This window comes from Trichosurus vulpecula, chromosome 1 (genome assembly GCF_011100635.1).
Source record: "Trichosurus vulpecula isolate mTriVul1 chromosome 1, mTriVul1.pri, whole genome shotgun sequence".
Classification (NCBI taxonomy): domain Eukaryota; kingdom Metazoa; phylum Chordata; class Mammalia; order Diprotodontia; family Phalangeridae; genus Trichosurus; species Trichosurus vulpecula.
The window spans coordinates 447,501,473-447,526,228 of NC_050573.1; the positions used below are offsets into that span (position 1 = coordinate 447,501,473).

Sequence of the window (24,756 nt, forward strand, 5' to 3'; positions counted from 1 at the left end):
TAGGGGTGACCTTTGTTCTTCTCAGCTGGTTTGCCTTCTAATAGCTTCTGATTGGAAATAAGGGATCGACAAAGTATAAGTCTAACTTGATCTAAGTAGCATTTATTCTTTCTAGTTGAGAAGTGTGGTAGAAATGATTTTTAAAAATTCTACTCAGACAAGGACTTCATCTCTAATAATGCAGGTATGCAGTCCATACCTAAGAATTACCACTTTATAATAATCTATTTTATTAATAGAATGTTTAAACACATATAAGTAGAAATGAGCTATAAATTTCAATTATTGTTTCTACATATGGTACACCATAAAGTTTAACATATGTTCTACCTTAAAATAGTTTTAGCACAGTTAATTTTCTTCATAAAGAATTTTAAAAGTGCCTATGGTATGTTGGGTGGAATAGTAATAGTCAGTGTCAATTATTATTATTATCATATCTTAGATTTACCTCAGGTCCTTTTATAGGAATCCTGAGAAGATGATCTGCATAAAGGAGCTCTTCCAACATAAGATGACAATATAAATTAACATTTTTTATCTCTATATGGGATTTCGATTTGAATTTCCTTAAACTATAGATTAGCATGAAGGGTTAGAGTTGTTTTGGAGGGAAGCATCTGAAAGCAGATAATTCAAGATGACTAGAAGTTGTCTCTTCATTTCTAGTTAATCAGATTAGCTAAGAAAACAACTTAAGATTGAATTTGTCATTTAATTCTTTCAGTGTACAGGATGACAGAATTCGAGTAGAGAGGATGGATAACCTTTATTTTGAATACAGCCATGCTTTCCAGCAAATTGCTGAGTTTTATGCAGAAGTACTTGATGTTAAAGGTACAGTTTTTATTATTTCTAAGCAAAATTGTTGAGTTGGAATTTGGATAAAGGCATAATTGCTAAATTCTCAATCTACAATAAATAAAAACATGTAGGAGTCTGAAGTCAGTTAATTTCATTAAAGGGCTTCCTACCTTATTGCTACCACTTTAATAATGTATGTATACCATTACTACTTACCATTTTGGGTGATAGATTCTTGTGGGAGTAGATGGTACATATGTTCTTATCAGTTTTTTACCTCTCCCTGAAGAGGGCGTCATCAGTCACTATTAGTGTCACTACAATGGCTATGGTTCAGGGTAACTTAGATCATCTGAATTTAGAGTAATTAGACTATCATTCATTCATTCATTTATTCATGAAACATTTATTCAGCTGGAACATGCCATTTTTGCCATTTTGGGAAATTTCTAGTACTGGCACCTCATTTTAATAATATTGGTCATCACAAAATATGTGAATATATAATAACTCAGGCAACAGACATTACTAAGCTTTTTCATATTGAGAAATATAGAATAGCAGCATACTCTGCTGGTTAAACCATTAATTTTGATTCAGAAGACTTGAGATGAATTTCTGGATCCAATATTGATTTTCATATGTCCTTTGGTTCCTTTCGCCCATTACATGAAAAGGGTTTGATCATTTTTGATACCAGTATAAATTAAGATTTAAATGAAAGGGATCTGGGATCATTAAAATGATGATTATTATTGACATTCATAAAAACTTGAAGTTGGAATCATACTGCTCTAAGTAGGAAGCTTTTTCAAGATGGCTGTTATTGATTTGTAAAAGGCTTTTTAGTAGATTTAAAAATTGTTCATTACTTGAATAATTATAAAATAAATGACATTTAATAACATGTATTTTAATTGTGGCAGATAATAGTTTTTAATGGAAGGAAATAATCCTTTTTTTTTCTTAGCTTCCCAGAGTTTTTCTGGAATATTAGATTTGGATAAGCCTGTGATTTGCTGTTTGGCAGCAGTTATTCGATACCTTAAAGAATTTAATTTAGAGAAAATTCTCTACGATACCGGGTAAGTCTTTTTTTAAAATCTAAAATTATTTTTAAAAGAGGGATAAGTTTGCTAATTTTATTTTAAAATCATATAGAAATTTCTGTTCCCCTAAAAGTTCTCACTTCTTTTTTTTTCCAAAGTATTTTCTTCCTAAGGAGAATTCTTTATTTTTGCTATAATGGTTATAAACACATTAATCTCAAATGGAAATATTAAGAAACATAAGTGGCTTTTTGTCCATGTGAACCATAGTCAGTGTTTTGTACTTTATACTGAAAGGATTTAGAGCTGAAAAGGATCTTAGAGATTAACAAGGAAGTTAATTTAATTAAATCTTAATCAAAACTTATTTGATTGGACCCCATTGTTTAGCTAGCCATCATTCAGTCTTTTTGGACCTAGATTCTGTTGTCCAGAGTTATAGGCTAATCCTTAAAATTGTTTGTCATCAGAAAAGAGATGTCATCTCTTCTTCCTTTCAAGTCATACCTTCAACTAGGACAGATCACTGGGATATTCCATTAGAAATCTTCTTCCATTTGACATCAGCCCATCAATAACTATTGTTTGAGGATGGTCATTGAACTAGTTTCTAGTCTGCCCAAGTGTATTATCATATCATCTCTTCTGTATCCACTACAAACACACCATGAGTCAAGTGCTTTGCTGAAATCTAAGTATACTATGTCTGAAGCATTTTCCTCACTAATAAGTCTCATCCAAAAAGAAAATGTATTGAGTCTGCCATGAACTATTATTTTAAAAATGTGCTTTGTTCATATTTTTCGTCTTTTTATCCCTTCTTCCTCTCTCTGACAAATTACCCCTCACGATTATTCCACCCCCACCATAATCTTCATTCTCTTCGTATTTACTAGCTCCTTCCTTACTGCCTTCACACAAGCCCATGTCTCCCTAATCCATATGGCCATTCCTGTTCTCTGTCTGGAGTTCTAGTCTGCGTTACCAATTACCTACTGGACATTTCTAATTGGATATCCTGTAGGCATCTCAAACTCAATATGTCCAGAACCCGGAGCTCATTTTCTTTCTTCCCCAAACCTACCCTTCTAAATGGCCTTAGTTTTGTTGATGGTGCCATCATTCTTGCAGGCAACTGGGTTCACAACCTCATTGTCTTCCTTGGTTCTTCTCCCTCATGCCCAGGACTCATTCATTTGCCAGTTGTGGCAACAAGAAGTCTTCCACAGTGTCACAGCACAACTGTCTTTGCCCTCCATACTTGTTTGAGGCAAATTCCCGAACTGGTGAACATGGAGACTTTTATTTTCTTTTTGGTAGCTCTCTGGCCTAATTCAGTTAACTCTTTCAAAAGACCAATACAATTATTTATACAAAGAATTGTTAAGAGAATCAAAGATTCTTTTGATTACTCTCTTAATTCTGTAATAAGAGGATAAAGAGAAGCAGAGAAATGTGAGATACATTTACAATGCGTTTGAAAATCCAAGTCATACATATATTCCTTTTAGGTTTTGTGGAATGAATTGACTTTAGACTAGATTTTTGACTCTAAGAGAGCAATTTTACTTACAGAATCAGTCATAAGTAGTATGTAGAATAGATAGTTCTCCTTTTCTGAAACTTCTTATTATATTATTGACTTGCATGTATGTGAAAAACTAAGCAGTAGGAAAAGGTAGTGAAAAATTTATAAACTGGGGATAATTCTAAGGGAACATTTTGTTTTTAGATCTTAATTTTTTCTTAACATTCTAAAGAAAAACATTTTTAAAATGAAATTTATGTTCATTTAACTAATGGATGAGGGAGCTATGATGGAAATTTTTTATGTCCTTTTTTTGCCTGAATATTCAGAGGAATTGTGATTTACATATCTTTTGAACCTGTAATATTAGTGTATACTTTCTTTTTATTCATGTAAATATAATAAAGTACATAATACATTTATATTTATCAACATAAATATAATAACAATAAAGTAAATTTCTTTTTACAAACCTCAAGTTCTTTGATGAGATTCAGTAAGAGGATTTACTCTTGATAATCTTGCATCCTGGAGCCCCTTTTTCTATCCCAGACAGTGAAGAAATTCTAGGCTTTTTGAATTGTTTAAAATATCAGTAAAATATTATACAAGTTTCCTTTTTAGATTTCTACCCAAGAAAAATTTCACATAGAAGATTATACTATAGTCATACATTGTTTGTCATTCATTTTGGAGCACATAAACTTTATCGCCTTCTTCCACGTGGGAGATAATTTTGTTGCTTGGTTATTTCAGGTTGGTGAGCATATGCTAATGTGTCAGTGAACATGTTGTGAGGTACAACTTTTAGTCAGGGAGAAGTTTATAGTTCCTGATGTTATGAGGTGCTGGCACAAAGCAATGTCAGCAGATACTCGATCAATGAACCCAGTCCCTACTTTAGCTTATAGAATAAACTGGATAAAACTTTTCCCATAAGCTTTCTTTCCTCTTTCTCAAATCCCCTAGTACTGAAGTCTTAAATAAATATCAGCACTACTGACTGTACAATTTACTAACAGTGTAACAAATAAGACAAAGATATATTTAGATATTTTAAAAATGTATCAGAATGAGAAAGTGTGCAAGCACTTTTAACTATCAGTTGCCACTGTTGACTTCTCAACTCTGGAAAAACAGTCCTCCCATTTAGGTCTTTCATAATAGAAGTCAAAGGTGGTTGAGAATTCTGTTTGGGCTACCTTTTCCAAAGCACAAGAATTAAAATTAGTTTTCAAGAAATGTATCTTCCAGCTCTTTCACCTTGACAGTTAATTCAATCAGTCTTTTAGGAATGAAATTTTCCTAGTCTTTTATCACCAAAGAGTCTCTCTCCAGTCAAAACAGTTAATTATCCAGAGGACTTTATTTAAACTGCCTTTGTTCCAAAATTGATAATCTTGTATCCTAGAGCCCTTTTTTCTATCCCAGACAGTGAAGAAATTCTAGGCTTTTTGAATTGTTTAAAATATCAGTAAAATATTATAAAAGTTTCCTTTTTAGATTTCTACCCAAGAAAAATTTCACATAGAAGATTATACTATAGTCATACATTATTTGTCATTCATTTTGAAGCACATAAAGTTTATTATGTGGGGGGTAATTTGTCAAAGAGAGGAAGAAGCGATAAAAAGATGAAAAATATGAATAAAACACATTTTTATAATATATATGATGTGGGAAGGGGGGGTTGCAAATTGCTAAATACTCTTATCAGTTGTGTCCAGTAGGAGGAGAAAGCATTAGCTCTGTTATTGTCTTGATAATGATTTTTTAATGCCAAATCTTATATCAGATTCATCTTTATAGTATCTATTTTTATTGGGATTATTAATATCAATAACCATTATACTTATTTACTGAGAAAGTTGTGCGGTTTCTATGGAAACCAATTTGAGATACAGGTAACTCAATATAGGCAAAAGAAAACAGACATTAACAATACTAGAAAATTATGAAGAAAGTTACTAATAAAAACTTAGAAACTCTGGCAGTAAGAATGCTCACATTTGTATACCTGTTTATACAGTGTAACATAAGTACCAGTTCCTATATGAAATTTTTCTGGATCCTTACTAGCTGCTAGTGCTTCTCCTAAAAAAAAAATCACCTTCTCTGTATTGATTTATCTATCTATTCATCTGTTTATTTAGTATGAATTTATATGTCTATGTACCCCTTTGCTTCAATAACCCCTCCCAAAGATGCTGTATTTACTGTTCCTATACCTTTAATAGGGAATAGAATTTTGGAAGAGAGGCAGTTTAAATAAAGTCCTCTGGATAATTAACTGTTTTGACTGGAGAGAGACTCTTTGGTGATAAAAGACTAGGAAAATTTCTTTCATAAAAGACCGATTGAATTAACTGTCAGGGTGAAAGAGCTGGAAGATACATTTCTTGAAAACTAATTTTAATTCTTGTGCTTTGGAAAAGGTAGCCCAAACAGAATTCTCAACCACCTTTGACTTCTATTATGAAATACCTAAATGGGAGGACTGTTTTTCCAGAGTTGAGAAGTCAACAGTTGCAATTGATAGTTAAAAGTGTTTGCACACTTTCTCATTCTGATGCATTTTTAAAATATCTAAATATATCTTTGTCTTATTTGTTACACTGTTAGTAAATTGTATAGTCAGTAGTGCTGATATTTATTTAAGACTTCAATACCAGGGGATTTGAGAAAGAGGAAAGAAAGCTTGTGGGAAAAGTTTTATCCAGTTTATTCTATAAGCTAAAGTAAGGACTGAGTTCATTGATCAGTGAGAAAGATCGTGCATTTCTGTTCACTTCTGAGGAAATATTAGCATATACTCCTTGATTGCCTGAGCACCCAGGATAAGAATTAATAAGATAATGAGTCAAATAGTAGTCTGGGGGGGGGTGGTTATTGGTGAAGTGTACCATGAGGCCAACCTCACTTGGACTCCATATAGTGATATCATCCCTACACCTGCATTATATATATGCTATTGCCTCCAGGACTCTATTCTGGTCCTTCTTTTCTTCCCTCTGTCCTATTGTACTTGATAGTCTCACCTTCTTCCACTGGATTCAGTTAACATCTTTGGGCTAGTGATTTTTGGATCCACTTATCTAGTCCTAAGTTCTCTTCTAATCTCTAGACTCACATCTCTAAGTGCCTGATAGACATCTCGGATTGGATGTCCCATGGGCATCTTACATTCTAAATATCCAAAATTGAACTTATCTTTGCCCCAAACCTTTTCTCTTTTCCAAACTTCCCTATTACTCGCAAGAGCAGCACCATGCTCCCAGTCACCTAGGTCTGTAACCTAGGTGTTATCTTCAGCCTCTCACTGTCTCTCACTCCCCACATCCGATCTGCTGCTGTCTTGTTGAATTTACCTTTGTAACATTTCTTGTGTGTGCTCTCTTCTTTCCTCTGACATTGCTACCACCATGGTGCAGGCTTCAGTATCACCTCATGCTTAACCTATTGCAGTAGCCTGCTCGTTAGTCTTTTCCTCAAGTCTCTCTTCTCCAGTTCATCCTCCACTCACCTGTCAAAATAATCTTCCTAAAGAGCAGATCTGACCACATCTTCCTCCATTCAAAGATACTCCTTTTTAAATTCTATCATGTCTGCAATCAAATATAAAATCTTCTGCTTGGCACACAAAACCCCTCATAGTCTGGCCCCTTCCTGCCTTTCTAGTCCTCTGATACCTTAAACTCTCCCACACACTCTATGATCCAGCAACACTCTTCTCCCTGCTTTTCCTCACAGAAAACACCACATTTCCAGATGCTGGGCATTTTTATTGGCAGTTCCCCATCCCTAAAATAGTTTCCCTCCTCATCTCTACTTCCCTGCCTTACTTTATGTCCCAGCTAAAATCCTAGCATCTGTAAGTCCTGGTCCTTTTAGTACCTTCCCTCTGTTGATTATTTCCAATTTGTCTTGTATATCTCATTTCTATGTAGCTGTTGCGTGTTTCCACCATTAGGCTCAGAGCCCCTTAAGAGCACTGGACACTTAATTAATGCGTATTGACTGACCGTTCCCCCTGATTGAATGTAAGTTCTAGCATAGAATATAGAAGAAACTTAATCAGGGATTGCTTGATTGATTATACCATAAATTGTTTTGTCATACTAAATTCCAAGGTCTTTTGAAAGGTAAAATTTTGGTGTATACATCAAATTTTCTGGTTTTCTACTGAAGCATTTTCACTAGTATGGTGAGTGTATGACTTGGAAGACTTGGATTTATATTCCGTCTAGTAGCCAAAGGCCATGGGCAAATCATTTAACTACCTCTAAACTTTAGTTTCCTCATCTATAAAATAAGGATAATAATAACACATACTTGTTGTGAGATTCAAATGATAGAATGTAGGTAATAAAACATATTTTGCAAACTTTAAGGTGCTATATAAATGGTAGATATTTTTATTATTTATAGATATTTTTGAGTATATTTTTCTTTATTTAACCCACTAAATGTGGACCATTTTGATGGTTGTTGTCAATTACAATAAAAAAAAAACACTATGCATCTAGGTGGCACAGTGGATAGAGTGCTAAATTCAGTCAGGAAGTCCTGAGTTCAAATCTTGTCCCAGATACTTATGCTAAGCAAGTCACTTAACCTCTTCAAGAACCTTATCCTTATCGATAAAATGAGAGTTTTGATAGTTGTTACCTCACAGGGTGGTCGTGAGGCTCAGATGAGAGACTGTGTAAAATGCTTTGTAAATCTTAAAGTGACATGCAAATGCTAGCTATATCATCATCATCAATATTAAACCTCTTGGCTGTATTATAATCCTTAATTAGGGCTAAAAAGCAAGCCTTATCAAAATGGTCATGAGTTAGAAGAATAAGGAGGACAGCTTAAAGTATCTGGATGTTCTTTTTCTAGGTAATTTTACAACTTGTCCTGAATGCTTACCATTGTATGCTAAGCCAATGACAAAAGATTATGCTTTGTGCTATTCCTAAAAATAAGGAAAAGGGGCATCTCTATATTCCCTTATTGTCTAAGCGTTGCTCTGGTGTTTTGTTTTGCTTAATTTCTATTTTCCCTCTCCTCCCATCAAGGCATTTAATAGCACTTATATCAACAGAAGAATACTTCTCAATGAATTTCCTTTTATTCTTTTGAGTTTGGCTTGATTATTCTACCAAATGGCTAACTTTCGTTAATCATGCTATTGGAATTTTTACCTGGTGTCTAAATTCTTTTTTTATTTCTTTCTACTCTTATAGTTTGCATGATTACATTTCCTCTCATTTCTTTTCAGAAATCTTAAAATGTTGTCAAGCGAAGTGGAATTTATGACAATTAATGGAACAGCACTGAAGCATCTGGAAATCTTACAGAATCAGGTGAGGAAATATAACTAGTTGATTACAGATTTTTTTGGGGGGAGGGAGAATCATAGATAGTGTTAATGAATGCATTTGAAACAGAAGATTAATCCTTTGTGTCTCAGCTGACCATTCTCTTTCTTATCTGATTGTTACTTGGAAGCAGCCTTTAAAGGATATTAACTTTAAAGTAACACATTGAGAATCAGACATTGATAAAGATTATTTTAGCAAGACATTTTTAAGAATTATAATGAAAGCCATTTTATGGTTAATTTCTTCCTGTACTTCTTTTAAATTTTTCTTAACGTTACACCAAGAACCATGTGAAATTCATACAAATTTACTATAAAATAAAATATGATACAAACTTTAACGCTATAAACAATATAGTATTTCATTTTTGTACTAGTTAATTGACAATATATTTAAAGTAATAGACTTTAAATATTTCTTCCATTTGCTAAATTTAAGCTTGCAAGTGAAGTATTATATTTTGAAGACAGTATTATAAAATCATAAAGTTAGAAGGCCAGAGGGACTTTAAGATTATCTGATGAAACAATCAGGTACTTAAACTGCCCTATATCTTTTATATTTTTAAAACTTTCTAGGGATATTGCTGATAACAATGATAGTGACTGGACATGTGATCTTACTGGTGGAGGGAACTCTCTCCACTAATTCAAGTTTTTCTGTAACTTACAGCCTTAGGAAGTTACCCTAGGTCACTGAGGAGTTAACTAATTTGGGTCATACAGCCAGAGTGTGTCAGAAACAGGACTTGAACCGCACTCTTACTGACTTTGAAGCTGATTCTCTATTTGCTGTGCCCTGCAGCTTTTCATGAGACATTAACATAGATTTTGCACTTGGTCAGTCAGTCATTAAGTGCATTCTATGTGCCAACCATTGTGCTAAGCACTGGGAATACAAATACGAGAAGGACAGTTCCTGCCCTCAAGAAACTTACATTCTAGGGGAGGAAGACAACACACAAAAGAAAGTTGAAAAGCAGATGTGGGGGAGGAGGCAGAGAAGTAGAGACTGAGGGACCCAGGTATGATAGAGGAAGTCTGGTGTACAGCCTGGAGAAGAAATGAGATCAGCACAGAGCTGGCTTGTGTCCATTGCTTTTAATTTTTCTTAAATATTGTTGCCAGACATCTCTTTAGGAAACTCTTTGATCAATGTATTCCTTTACTTAAAATCACACATTGGTTCTCTTTTGTCTACCACCTGGCATAGAGGAAGCAAGGAAGGAAAGAAAGAAATAATTATTTAGCCCCTCCTATGTGCCAGATGCTGCGCTAAGCACTTTATGAATATTAGCTCATTCCTCATAAAATCCTAGGGGGAAGATGCTATTATTATCCCCATTTTATGGTTGAGGAAACTGAGGGAGACAGAGGTTAAATAACTTGTCCAAGTCAGCTATTAAGAGTCTGAGGCTTGATCTGAACTTGAGTCTTCCTGACTCCAGGTCCAGTGCTCTATCCACTGTTTTATAGTGGCAGAGATGCTAGACTTAGAGTCAGGAAGATCTGGCCTGGTTACTTAATTTGTCTATGCCTTAGCTTCCTCATCTGTAGTGGGGGGAATTGGAATTGATGGCTTCAAAGGCCTCTTTCAGTTCTTGAATCCAATCGTATGACCATCTGTTTGACTTTGTATCCTTTATACACCAGCCTATCCTACCTATTCACCGCTTAATTTCTTTATTCCCTAATGCAGATCTTCTGGTCTAGTTAGATAATATTTTTGTGCTCATCTCATTTGAAATACTCTCCTTTCTTTTCTGCTTATTTAACTTCTGTACCCCTTTTTCACTTCTGTGCAGCCTTTGATACCATCAGTCACTGTCTTCTCCTGGGTACTCTTTCCTCTAGGTTTTTGAGGAACTGCTTTTTTCCTGGGTTCTTGTTCTACATCTATGACTGCTCCTTTTCAAACTCTTTTGCTCGATTTTCATCTAAGTCATGACAACTAACTGTGTGTCCCTCAAAGGTCTGGCCTTGGCCCTTTTCTCTTCTTCTGTATCTCTTGGTGATCTCTTCAGTTTCCATGGATTCCTTTATTATCTCTGCTGATGAGTCGCAGATCTGCTTATCCAGCCTACCCTCTCTCCTGTACCTCCAGTCTCTCATCACCAACTTCCTATTGGACATTTATAGTTGAATATCTCATAGAAATGTTAAACTCAACATGTCCAAAACTGAACTCATTATCTTTCTTCCCCAAACTGCCCCACTTCCTAATTTCCCTATTTTTTCCAAGAGCACCATGATGTTCCCATTCACCCATGCTCACAACCTAGGTGTCATTCTCAACTCCTCATCTCCCTCCCCCCCCCATCCAATCTTTTGTCAAATACTATAGTTTTTACCTTTAGAATATCTCTTTTATGGCCCCTTTTTGACACTCACATAGCCACTCCCTTGGGCTGGGTCCTAGTTACCTATTTCCTGGTCTATAGCAGTAGCATCCTAATCTCCACTCCAACCCAACTTGCACTTAGCTTCAAGAAGTGATCTTCCCTATGTATAGGTCTGACTGCGTCAGTCTTCTCTTCAGTAAACTCCAGGAGTTTTTTCTTATCTTCAGGATCAAGTATAAATTCCTGTTTGACTTTTAAGGCCCTTTACAACCTGTCTCCTTCCTACCTTCCCAATCTTACACTTTTCTTCCTGCCATGTATTCTATAATCCAGTGACATTGGCCATTCTGCCATTCCTTACTCAAGACACTCCTGCTCCTGACTCTGTGCCTTTTTCTGGCTGTCCCCTGTGCTTACAATGCTCTCCCTTCTTACCTCTCCTTCCTGGCTTTCCTGGCTCCTTTCAAGACTCAGCTTAAATCCCACCTTCTGTAGGAGGCCTTTCCTGATTGTCCCTCTCTCACTGTTAATGTCTTCCCTCTGAGATTATCTGGTATGTATCTGGTATGTACGGAATTGTTAGCATGTTTGTTGTCCCATTAGAATGGGAGCTCCTTGAGGGCAGAGACTGTGTTTTTACTTTTGACTACTTTAGCTAGTCTTAATCTCTTTATTTTTTTGGACTTCTCCAGTAATTAGTACATAAATTAGCATTTAATTATATGTTTTGCTATATTGTTGGCTAATTGTTTTATGTTTTTTCAGGGCATAAACTCCCTAAGAGTAAGGACCCTCCTGTTGTGGAAGTCTTTGTACCCTTCCTGGGCACATTCACAGTAAATTCTTACTGATTGATTTGCAGAAAGAGACTGCTTTTAAAAATGAGCCCTTAAAAAAAGTCTTAATATTTTAAAGAAAAATTTTTCTGCCTTTTACTTGTGGGAGAAAGGCAGATCCTAGGAAAACAAGTTCTTATTGGGGAATTAGTTGAAAACAACGAATGCTTCCTGCTTCACCTTACCCCTACCCCCCAGATATCCAATCTCACCAACATCCAGCACCCAAGGCATCTCCAGGCATTCAATATTCAACATTCATACACGTTCAACTCAATTTTTTTTACTTCCTCTATCTGTAGTACTATCCAGTGATCAATAGATTTCTTAAGAATAATCCTGAGGCATTGTAAGACCTTGAATAGTCAGAAAAAAAGATTTAATTATGTTCAGTATTCTGCATTCCCTAGGGGAGGCAGTGCACCAACATGTATTAGAAGAATTTTATACAAAGATTGAATAAAGTAGAATTTTCTGATTAGTCTTTAGTTAAAAAGAAATCCACTTAACCAGGACATCCCTCTCCTTGAGCACTGAAGTCATGGTTTTGCTCTATATGAAAAAAAGAAGTAAAATTCTGGATGCCTAGTAGTCATGTGTTTTAAATTAATTAAATGGTTAATTTAGATAAATAAGCAAATCTTTGATTACTTTTTTTTAATGACTTGTTGGTCCTCCTTAGATGGATTCAAAATTCAGAGGCAGTTTGCTGTGGGTCTTAGATCACACTAAAACTCCTTTTGGGCGACGAAGACTGAAGAAGTGGGTGACCCAGCCGCTCCTCCAGTCAAGGTAAAAATAGCTCTTTTTGGTGTATCCTGAGGGTTTTTAAAATTTTTAATTACAATGATATCCCAAGATCTGTGTACAATTAGTGGTTGCAGCATATGACTAAAGTTCGGGAAAATATCCTTCAGGGTATGGTAATACAAGTCAGTCAGTCTGCTGTTTGTGGGATTTTTTTTCTTTTCACAAGGAAGGAGATGGAGCCTAATTTTGGAAAACCTTTAGAATCCTTAATGAAGATTAACCTCACTGTAGAAATTGGTGGAAGAACTCAGGGAATGATCCGCTTGGCTTTTAAGTCCAAGAGGAACTGGCCGGAAATAAGTAATTAAGCCTGCTGTTTATTGGATGTCTTCCTCCGACTGCCAGAGCAGAGGCCTGACTGAGGTTCATAATAACCTATTCTTTGTTGTAGTTATGTGCGGTAATGACAATAATGCTGCAGTAACCTGTCCTATACAATAAAAGAATTACATGTAACTGCTGTGTGTATTTCCCCATTAGCAGAGACCATTCTTGAGGAACAAGAGCTTCTTTCTGTTTATGTACTTCAGTCTACTTTTTCTGGGTCTTGTTCTTCTTATCATAGACTTATTCCTGCCCATAGCCATAAGCAAATTTGGGCTTTAATTTTCTTGCTGTTTACTTTTTTTTTTTTGGTGGCTAGGAACCGAAATAGAACATAAAATTATCTAGAATGAGAAAGAATAACTTTTCTGGTTGACTCAACTGATTAGTATAACTTTGAGCCATCTGTAATCTGTTATAATTATCAGATTTTTTTTTGTTCTCTTTTAGATAAGATTTTGGTATTACTGTTAATCTGTATACTTGTATACTGTTTTGTTTATTACATTAGGCCAGATGGCATTGAAACACCTTTGTTAAGACTGTTGGAATGGGGTAACCTGGCATTTCTTCTAGATATTACGTATTGTGCCCCACATTTGTTGTGGAGCAAGGTATCTTAAGGAAACTATTAGTAATAAACTTATGAATCTATAAAAAATGGTTTATATATTATGAAAATGAGTGGCAGTATGGAGGTGTTGCTGTGATTTCCAGTGTTTTTTGTTCCTTGAATTTCTTTCAACCAAAAAAATGTTTTGTGGACCCCCAGGGTAATTTTATGTACCACTCATAATATTTTTTCAGATTTATTCACTAATTGCTTACTGTAACAATGATGATAACTTGCCCCAAAAGCTCCAAAATAAAAGTTACATGATATAACTATTATTATAAAATTTAATTCTGCCTATAATTATGAAAGCTCTAGCTATAAAATTATAAAGCACTAATTGTAAATTGTTACAAATATTTTATATGGGACATTCTGTGAGAATTAAAAGAAGTAATCCATTGAGACGTCACATGCTTACTACTGTCTGCAAGATTTAATATTAAATTTCCTTATTTTTGTAAATTTTGTAGAATATAAATAACATTTAAGTGACATAAATTACCTCTTGGAAGATGTTTTAATAATCATATATAAACTTAATTTCAGTGTTGGACCTTTTATTTGAACAAAGGTTTGCAATATTTGGCTCAATACTAGGCCTACATGGTCTTAAATTTGGTTTTACCTCAAGTTTATTTCTCTATTTTGATTTAGGACAGGAATAAAGTGAAAACACTTGATTATGCAAGTATGTGGTGAAAAATGGTAGGAGAATTTTACAGGCTCTCTTGATGAAATATGGAAACCCGTTTTTTATTTTTATTTACCTAACTAGTCAATAAACACAAATGGCTAGTTACAATATAAAATATTTACTTTCTTACTGGTCAGTGACAAGTGCTGTATGAAATGACAAATTTACTTAAAGTTCAGTTGTACATATTGCGTTTTTTTCCACAATGTTTATATAGAAATTAAGTTTTGTAAGGAAAGAATGTCTCAGACTGGACTTTCTTTTCTTCTACCACTGACTGTACCCTCACAGGAACTCCACTGAATGCTTTACCAAGGTTGCCAACCAGTTCATTTAAAAATCTGCCAGATTGAAGAATAGTAATGTAAGTGAAGGATATGTTTAAATTGGAAAGCAGTTTTAACATTGCAGTGAGAGGCCATCTCAGATTTGTTTCTGTAGAATGTTTGTGATGGTCTGTAATCATCTCAAGATGGCTTGTAACACACATGCCTGGGGACTATAGTTTTCAGACAGCCTGATATTTGTGCTATAAAAATACAGATACTTGGGGCAGCTGGGTGGTGCAGTGAGTAGAGCACTGTCTCTGGAGTCAGGATGACCTGAGTTCAAATCCACCCTCAGACACGTGACACACTTACTAGCTGTGTGACCTTGGGCAAGTCACTTAACCCCAATTGCCCTGCCTTCCCCCCTCCAAAAAAAAAAAGCAATACAGATACTTGTTACAGTCTTATTAATGATGTGATTACACAGCTGATGAAGTATGATTATGGGGTAACAAACAGGAAATGAGAGAGCTTCTTTAGTGTAATGTGTGTCTACCTCTGCGTGGATGCCAGAATTATTGTGCACAAGATCACAACAGTTTTGAACCTCTGCAAAGACAGACCTCATGATGCTTCACACATATACACACTGGCCACAGAGGGAAAATAGATTTGTAACACAATTGGGCAATTTTTTACTGCTTAAGGTACATTTTTAGTATGAACCCCTCGGACCATCTTAGTAAACTCCCAAGGGCTTTGCAAACCACTAAATGGGAACTACTCAGTGAATAAAAAGCTAATCTTGGAGTCAGGAAGAAATGAGTTCATATAATAATGGTAATAGCTAAAATTTATCTATTGCTTACTGTATGCTGGGTGCTTTACAGTTATTTCATTTCATCCTCAGAAGAACCTTATGAGGCAGGTGCTATGATTATTCACATTTTTACAGTTAAGGAAAAATCCTACTTTTGACACCTACTTGCTGTGTGACCCTGGGCAAGTCACAACTTTTCAGTTCCTCAGGAAAATCCTTAAAGTATAAGTTACAGAACAGTTGTAACTCTGTATTGGTAAAGGGAGTTTCCTCACAGGGAGTTTCTTAATCAGTAAAATCATATGCCTGGACTAAGGCAACTAGGTGGTTAGAGTGTAGCCCTGGAGTCAGGAAGCGCCATATTCCTGAGTTCAAATCTGGCCTCATACACTTATTAGCTGTGTGACCCTGTTTGCCTCAGGTTCCTCATATGTAAAATGGACTGGAGAAGGAAGTGGCAAACTACTGCAGTATCTTTACCAAGAAAACCTCAAATGGGATCACCAAGAGTTGGACATGACTGGAAAGGATTGAACAACAACAAAAAGATACACACACACACACACACACACACACACACACACACACGTACATATTTATGATCTTTAGAAATAATCCTAAAAATATAATGCAGACCATTATTCATGAAAAGAGGATGACAATGGATTAGCAGTGACCCCTGCCATCGTCTCCAGGAAGGTCTGTTTAGATGTGGACTTTCTAGCTCCTGTGGGAATGACTAGGGAAGGGGAAGATGGAGAGAGGCAAACATATATACCAAGACCCACACAGACGTGGGGAGAGAAGAGGAGAGAAGAAAGAAGAAAAAGAAAAGGCAGAGGGCCAAAGGCTCTATTCCCCTTCTCAGGACTGAGGAAAGGAGGAAGCTGCTTGTGAAGAAAAAGCAGTGAGGAAGAGAAGGCATAGAAGGTCAGGCTGAAGGCACACTCAATACTTCTAATCAAACTAGATCAGATTTTCTCCGCCAGGTGCTTCCGTCAGCTCCTCATTTTAGTCCCCAAGTATAATCCGAATTCTTATTTGAAGTTCTTCTAGAAAGAAGTAATTTTTAGGTCTGCGTGCATCTGTCTCCGTTGAAAGCATAGATTTCTGCTTCCCTTCATCCAGTCTACACAACTCACTGAAAACTATATCCTCAAACCAAGGTGAATTTCTCCATCTACCATAGGAAGTTGTGTATTTAATCTCTTAGGGGAGATTGTTCTGTCCCTAATTATTCACCCAGGAGCTAAGTGAGAAAGTTGTGACTTATTTGGCTTCTCCCTCTCCATTCAAGCAAACATTTATTAAGTACCTACTATATGTCAGGCACTGTGCTAAGCGCTGGATAGAGAAAGGTAAAGACAGCTCCTGTTCTAGAGGAGCTCACAATCTAATGGGGGAGACCACATGCAAATAACTACATACAAACAAACTATATATAAGTTAAATTCAAAATAATCCACAGAAGAAAGGAATTAAGAGGGATTGGAAAAGGCTTCCTATAGAAGGTGGGACTTTAGCTGGAACTCAGAGGGAGCCAGGGAGGCCAGGATGAACAGATGAGGAGGGAAGAGCGTTCCAGTTACAGAGAACAGCCAGAGGAAATGCCTGGAGTGACTAGATTGAAGAGTATGGTGGAGTGTAAGGTCAAGTAAGACATGAGAGTGAAGAGGAAAGTTATAAAGGGTTTTATGTTTGACTCTGCAGGTGATAGGGAGGCATTGGTGTTTATGGAGTCAGGTCAGTATAACGCTGACATTGTCGGACTGGCTCTTTAGGAAGGTTCCATTCCAGTAAGATCAGGGGTAAAGCACAGATGTCTGTTATCGCCATTACTGTTCAATATTGTACTAGAAATGCCAGCTATGACAATAGACAAGAAAAAGAAATTGAAAGAATAAGCATAGGCAACAAAGAAGAAATAAAACTATCACTTTTTGTAGATGATGTAATGGTTCACTTAGCGAACCCTGGAGAGTCAACGAAAAAACTAGTTGAAACAATTAAAAACTTCAGCAACGTTGTAGGGTATAAAATAAACCCACACAAATCACCAGCATTTCTGTATATTGCTAATAAAAGTGAGGTGATAGAATAGTATTGTGCTAAATGAAATGATGGAGATGGTTTCAACAAAACCTGGGATGACTTAAACAAACTGATGCGAAATGAAGTGAACGGAACCAGGTTAGCCATAAAAGGCAAGAGAGATATGGGATGATAGTGAGTGGGGCTATATGGATAAAGTGAAAGTTTTTGAGGATGAGGGAGCCAGGGGAATGTTTGTAAGCATTAGTGAAGCATATAGGAAGAGATTGAGGAGAAGTGAGAAATAGCTCCAAGATGCCTTTTGTCCATTATGGCACAACCAAAGAAGGCAGAGCTGAGGACTCTTCCCACTACCTTAGTGAACTCATTTACTTAAATATTTCAGTGGATCTGTGATTTCTTTAGTGTCAGTATTCTTTCCAGCAGCATAAAATGTCATCTTGTGAGATTCTTGTCCTTGGCTTTCCATACATCCTATTATAATAAAGGCCTCTTGACGGTAAGTACAGTTTCTTTTTTGTCTTCGTGTCCCCATGACCTGGAACAGTGCCTAGCACATAGTGGGTACTTAATAAATGCTTATTGAATTAAATTCACTTGAATTTTTTAGAACAGATATCAAACATATTAGAAGTTTTCCTCTGGTTCTTTAAACATTTCATGGATACCAGTGCAGCTTAGCCTGTCTTACCTATTGTCCCTCACTGCCACTATATACTTAGTCCATCTCCTTTTTTAATTTATAAATGTCCTTGATTGTTTTATGTTACTTCTTACATGTAAGACCTCATTGGTATTGTTTTATTCTACATATATACATCATGTGTATTTTTATTGTCCTTTGGGTCACCTGGAATTTTGTTTCTCATTAGATCATGGTGTTTCATGATTCACAGTCTTAGAGGATCACTGGGATAATGTTATTTTTACACCAAGCTCACAATATTCAACTCAGATGTAATACATTACCTGTCATTTCTTCTCAGGTAATTTTGACCGCTACCACCCAGGGAATAGGAAGCTTCTCCTTTGAGAGCCATGACCCTAGATTCATAGCCTTCTTTTTCCTTTCACGTGTTCTGTAATACCCTTTCCTATTGGGTCTGCTGGATTCAATTAGCCATTTTCCTTTTTTTTGTTGTTAATAAATTGTTATCATTTGTTTTTATATCATCTTTATTCCCAGCATGTTCCTCTTTGTGTCCCTGCCAGAGAACTGCCCCTTAGCACAAAGAATAAAGTCTGATTTTAGAGCATTGCTGACATTTAATATCTCAGATTGCTACAATAAGTGGAGAAGTGTTTTCTTACGTCTCTCTCTCTCTCTTTTTTTTTTGGTCAGGATGAACTTGGTTACTATAATTTCACTACATTCAGTTTCAGTTGCTTTATTGTTGCTATTAAGTTGTCTTCATTGTATACATCATTTCCCAGGTTCTGCTTCCTTCATTTTGCATCAGTTCATCTAAGTCCTCTCATGCTTTCTTTGTGTTCCTGTATTTCTTTTATTATACTAATATCAGAATGCAAGCTCCCTGAGGTTAGGGACTGTTTTCATTCTTTGTTTCACTTAGCACAGTGTCTGGCACAGAGTAGTATGAACTTAATAAATGCTAGATGAAAGATTGATTTATGTTTGGTCCCAATTTATGTAGCCATTTCTCAATTGTAGGTATCTTTGTTTCCAGTGCTTTGCTACTATAAACAATGCTTCTAATAATATCATAAAGTTACAGAGTAGATAGAGACCTAGTCTTCTTGCCCAACCCCCGCCTATGTGATCATTAATTCATTGAGTCCACAAGGCATTGGGGAGACAGACAAAAAAGGAAACCATATGTGTCCTCAAAAAACTTAGGCTGTATTGGAGCAAACAATACGCACACATATACACACATACAGGCAAATTACCATCCAGGGCATAGCCACTGGGAGGATCAAGTTGGGCTTCCCATAGGAGGTGGCCCCCGAGCTGAATTGTGAAAGAAGCCCGGGTTTCCAGGAGAGAGAAATTGAGGTGAGAGTGTATACCAGGCGTGGGTAACAGCTTGTGTGGAGACACAGAAATGAGCTGTCATGCGTGGGGAGCAGCGAGTATGTCATTTGGTCTGGAACACTGAGTGCCTGAAGGGCAGTAATTGTCAGTAAGCCAACAGCTTATTGTCAGGCAGCTAGATGGTACAGCAAGTAGAACTTTGGGCTTAGAATCAGGAAGACTTGGGTTCAAATCTGGCCTCGGACACTTCCTAGCTATGATTCTGGGCAAGTCATTTAACCTCTGTTTGCCTTAGTTTTCTCATTGTTAAAATGGGGGTTATAATAGCACCTATCTCCTAGGGTTGTTGTGAGGATCAAATGAGATAGTACCTATAAAAAGTGCTTAGTTCAGTGCCTGCCTGGCACATGGTAAGTGCTATGTAAATAGTAGCTTTTATTATTATTACTAAGATGATGTTATGATGTTATATTAACATCATATTATGATATATTTATACTATATTATTTTTTGCTGTAGAGATTATAAATGTAATTAGTTATAATAGCTATAATAATAAGTAACCTGGTAATTTAGTTTGGAGCCAGATTATAAAGGACTTTTAAAATCCACTAGAGGACTTTGCATCTTACCCTAGAGGCAAGAGCATCCTGGAGCTTAGTAAGCAGAGAAGCAACATGGTCAGATGTGTGCTTTAGGAAAATCGCTTTGGCCACTGGGTAGAGGATGGATTGGGGGGGGGGGGCTAGGAAGAATCTGGGAGACCAATTATGAGGCTACTGCAATAATCTAGGTGGGTGGTGAGGAGAACCTGAATGAGGGCAGTGATTGACAAGTGGTTTTGAGCCTTCATTTGAAAACCTCCAGCTGCTGTCTCCTTAGGCAGTCCATTCATTTTTTAGATAGCTTTTATAAGAAAGAAGATTTTCCTTATATTAAGTCAAAATCTGTTGCCTCGTGGTTTTATTTCCATTAGTCTTAGTTTTGTCCTCTGGGACCCGTGAGAACCATAATAGAAAGAGTCCCGGACTTAATACCAGAAGCTCTCGTTTTGAATTCTGACTCTTCCTCTTACTGCCTTTTGCACTATTCAAGTCATTTTTCTCTGGGCCTCAGTTTCCTCATCTGTAAAATGAGGGTGTTAGACTAGATGATTTTAAACCTTTTTTCTTACTGTAACATTTTGTGGTTCTATAATCCCTTTTCCACATGATAACATTTCACATGTATGAAGGATTTGACTTCTGGTTACATAACCCCAGCTAAGCGACAAACCCAAGATTTAGTTGGCATACTTTTGGTATTTATTGTGTGCTTTTGATGATGGTGATGATTAAATCACTTAGCCTACCTCAAGAAGGTCAGTTTTATTTCCTGCTTATAAACTTATAGTACAAGGAATTTGATGATCTAAAACTCTGAGGAGCTTGTGGTATTATGTAGCTGAGAGGGGAACAAAGACATAGGTCATGTCCTTCTGTGGAAAGATTTATTCCTCATCCCTGTCTAATGCACAGGAGGCCAGTCTTAATTCTGTAGTATTTGGAGTTGTCAGGAAGAAGCCAGAGTGCTGGTGCTTCTGAGGTTGGCTTGAGTGTGGTAAGCCTTGAGTTTATTAGTTTGGAAGGAGAGGCAGTGAGCTTAGGCAAAGCTTAAGGGCTTGGAATGGGAGAGGAGAGAGCACGAGGTATATGGGTCACTGTTTGTATTTATGTATATGGAGTGAGAGTGACTTAATGCAGATTCTGAGGCATGACATGAGAAAAAAGCGGTATTAGGGAATGTGGAGTCAGCCAAGGACTTGACACCCCCTTAGATATTCAGGAGTGACATGACATAGGAAAGGAAGAGAAGGTGAGTGCAGAGGCTAGGAGGCCTCAGAGGGGCTAGGATTGCCATGGATCTTGCTGGATAGCCCTTTTCCTTTTACGGGTAACATGGCACATGTATGGAAGTAGGAATTCTGGTCTGGCTACTAGGATCTCCATGCCATAAATATCATTACAGAGCAAGTGAAGATGAAATGCTAGAAGATCAGGTTTTACCTAATGTGATTTATCTGGATTTTGGGTAGCGAATTTGCCTTGAGATCTCTGTTTTAGAAGGAGATTGTCAGGGTCCCGTAGAGTAAGGGGCCTGAGTACTCCATTGATCTCTAAGTGACGTTGTAGCAAAATTCAACAAGATACCTGCATGCAAACATCCTACATATAATAAGACTGAGCAATTTTAAATTATTAAACAATAAAACATAGATCTGAATAAATATACTAGGAAATTTTTATTACTTAATTTGCTTTATTAGAACATCTCGAGAGAAATGCACCATCAGAACCCTTGTGCAATATAATTTTTTATTTATGGTGTTAAGTTTCATATGCCTTTGTGTTATTAAAGCAAATTTGTATGGAGTTCAGTTGACTGTTAATTTGGTATTCCTGTGCAGAAGCATGTTTCCCCTGGGTTCCTACCCTCCAAGTAGGATGGAAAGAAGAGATGATATTTATTTTATATATTCTACTTTTCTCATAAAGCACAGATGTACTTAAAATACAGTGTGACCCAAAAGCTTTCCTTAATGGAGTTTTGAGATTTAATAGTTTCACTTGCACTAAGACTTTTGGGATACCTATTCAGATTAACCCAAACTGATTTCATCTACAGTGCTCCCTTCCTTAGACTATTACTCCATGTGCTCTGTTTAGCTATTAAATTTGTTTCCTATATTTCTTTATAGCGCTAATATTTGTTTTCCCAGTCCATTAAAATTCTCCAGACAGTCTCAGAGTTAAGATTTATTGGTTCTTGTAGCAAGTATCTTAACAAATCGTTTGTCTGTGATTGATGATAGCACTGTAGTAGAGAAAAAATGTTGAGGCATCTTTGTGTGTGTAAATATCTAGAGAACAGTGACAAAATTAGTCAGTGGCTCAGATCCCTATTTATTGGGGTGTGTGTGTTTTTAAGATAGCATAAAAAGTTAAGAAATAGCATACTGGAGTCTGTCCCAGGGTTCTGCTTTAGGGAGTGGAAGCCAAGGGATCTTTTATGGGAGAGTATGATTATCTGCTACATGAGTCAACTATCCCATGATGTTTCCTGAGAGGATTGTCTACTTTGACGGATCAAAAGGTGTTGAATATATCCTCCAGATCCTACATTTCAAAACTTTTCTTTGCTCCTTTCAGGCTTTAAAAAGTACCCCATTAGTCTAGGATTTGGTCAACCAGTTCATCTTTATTCATACCATTCATGATTTTATAAAGTTCAGTTATATTTCTTCTTAGCTTTTATTTTTCCACAAGAGTCCTAAATTTTTAGTTAGCCTTCATACAGAAACCCTTTCATCCTCTTGGTCATTGACTTTTAAAAACTTTTATCTTTATTGGAATATGGCTGCACCAAGACAACAACCCGAAACATTCCATATCCTCAATGAGCTTACTTTATAGGGGGTTGTGGGATGGTGGTGGTTGAATACAATGTGATCTGAACAGGGGAAGAATACTAACAAAGGGCATCAGGAAAGGCTTTCCATGGGAGATGCCTTAAAAGAGGCTGTGGATTCCAGGCATTTTTTTTTTTGAGGGAGAAGCCAGGGCAGTTGGGGTTAAGTGACTTACCCAAGGTCACACAGCTAGTAAGTGTGTGAGGTGTCTGAGGCTGGATTTGAACTCAGGTTCTCCTGACTCCAGGGCCAGTGCTCTACTCACTGCACCACCTAGCTACCCCAGATTCCAGGCATTTTGAAGGAAAGGAAGGAGTACCTCTCAGGAATAATGGAGTGGATAGTCTGTGCAGAGGGGTGACAGTGGAGATGGTGTACTGTTTGGGGAATATCTTTGTAGGCTATACTGGGACATAGAAAAGGTGAAAGTGAAGAGCAGGAAATAACTGTGTTGGAACCAAATTGTGGAGGGCTTTAGAGAAGTTCTTATTTTGTCCTAGAGGGAATAGGAGCTACTAGAAATTTTTTTAATGGGTGTGTGTGTGTGTGTGTGTGTGTGTGTGTGTGTGTTATGATCAGGTTTGTGCCTTAGGAAAGTTATTTTAAAACTCTCTGGAGGTACATAGATAGGATCACGATTTTAGAGCAGGAAGGGAGTTGAGAGACCATTTAATTCAACCCTCTCATTTTATAGATGAGGAAATGGAGGTCCAGGGAAAGATAAGTGACTTTCTGCGAGGTCACACAGGTAGTAAACACTCAAGGTAGGATTCGAATCCAGCTCCCTTGACCCCAAATCTAGTGCTTTTTCCACTGTGGATCTTTTGGAGACTGAATTGTCGGGGCGGGGGGGTGTGAGGGAAACTAATTAGTTGCCTGTTGTCATAGTTCCGATGAGCCATGAAAGGGAAAGATCTTTGTGAGACATGTGAAGGGAGAACCAACAATTTTTGGCAATTAGTTGGATATGGAAGGATGCGTATGTGTGTGTGGTGGGAGATAGGATAGATGAGGAGTGATGGAGGAAAAGGAGGAATGGAAGGGAAAGTCCAAGATTTTGGATTTGGTCAACAGCAAGGATGTTGTACCTTCAAAAGAAGTAGGAAAGTTTAGAAGAGGTGTCTATTTAGGTTGAAGGAGTCCATTTTGTTCGTGTTTAGTCTGTGTAACTTGTTTGATGAGGTTCATCACTAGAAGTTTGTCCTAGGAGTGGTGAATTTTTCAGGCACAGCTGCTTACAAGAGCTGTCTGTTTAAAAGTAAAGAGGGGCTATAATCTGTGTCTTTTGAGGCAGACCCACACTGGCAAAGTCATTGGTCTTTGAAGTATATGAAGTTATTTCCCTTTTTATACTTTTCTGTTTTATTAGCTTTGTAGCTATCTCATGAACTTAATCCTGGTGCTCCAGAGCAGTTGTCTCCAGATTTTTTTGATAGTGTACCTCATCAGTAGTTCTTTTTTTCCTATTGAGTATGTATTAGGGGGAGGGGCAGTACGATTTTTTTCCTCAAAGGCAACTGAGCAGTGGCTCCATTGGGATTATTTTACAATTTCCTCAGAGAGTCTATGTTTATCATAGAAGTTATGGAAAGTTAAGAACTTGTACAGCTGTGGGAGGGGGATGGATGGAGCGTGAAAGAATAGAATCATAATGGGAGAAAAGTAGGTGTGATTGTCTTGGAAACAAGTCCCACTATTGGTTGTCTTAGGAGGGGGGGATGCAACCCACCATCTGATTGGGTGATCACTATCTTGTTGGGCTCAAGCTCCCATCCCCTTGGGCTCATATGACTGCCA

General features: G+C 36.8%; 1 protein-coding gene across 1 annotated transcript in view; it reads left to right on the forward strand.

Annotated features, from left to right (window-relative positions):
- The window catches only part of MSH3 (mutS homolog 3), a 202,550-nt gene that overhangs the window by 57,107 nt on the left and 120,687 nt on the right, over nt 1–24,756 (forward strand). Inside the window, exons 9-12 of the mRNA XM_036764612.1 lie at nt 728–837; nt 1,775–1,889; nt 8,651–8,735; nt 12,613–12,722. Coding sequence (XP_036620507.1) covers nt 728–837; nt 1,775–1,889; nt 8,651–8,735; nt 12,613–12,722 — 420 coding nt within the window. The remainder of the gene's footprint in view (nt 1–727; nt 838–1,774; nt 1,890–8,650; nt 8,736–12,612; nt 12,723–24,756) is intronic.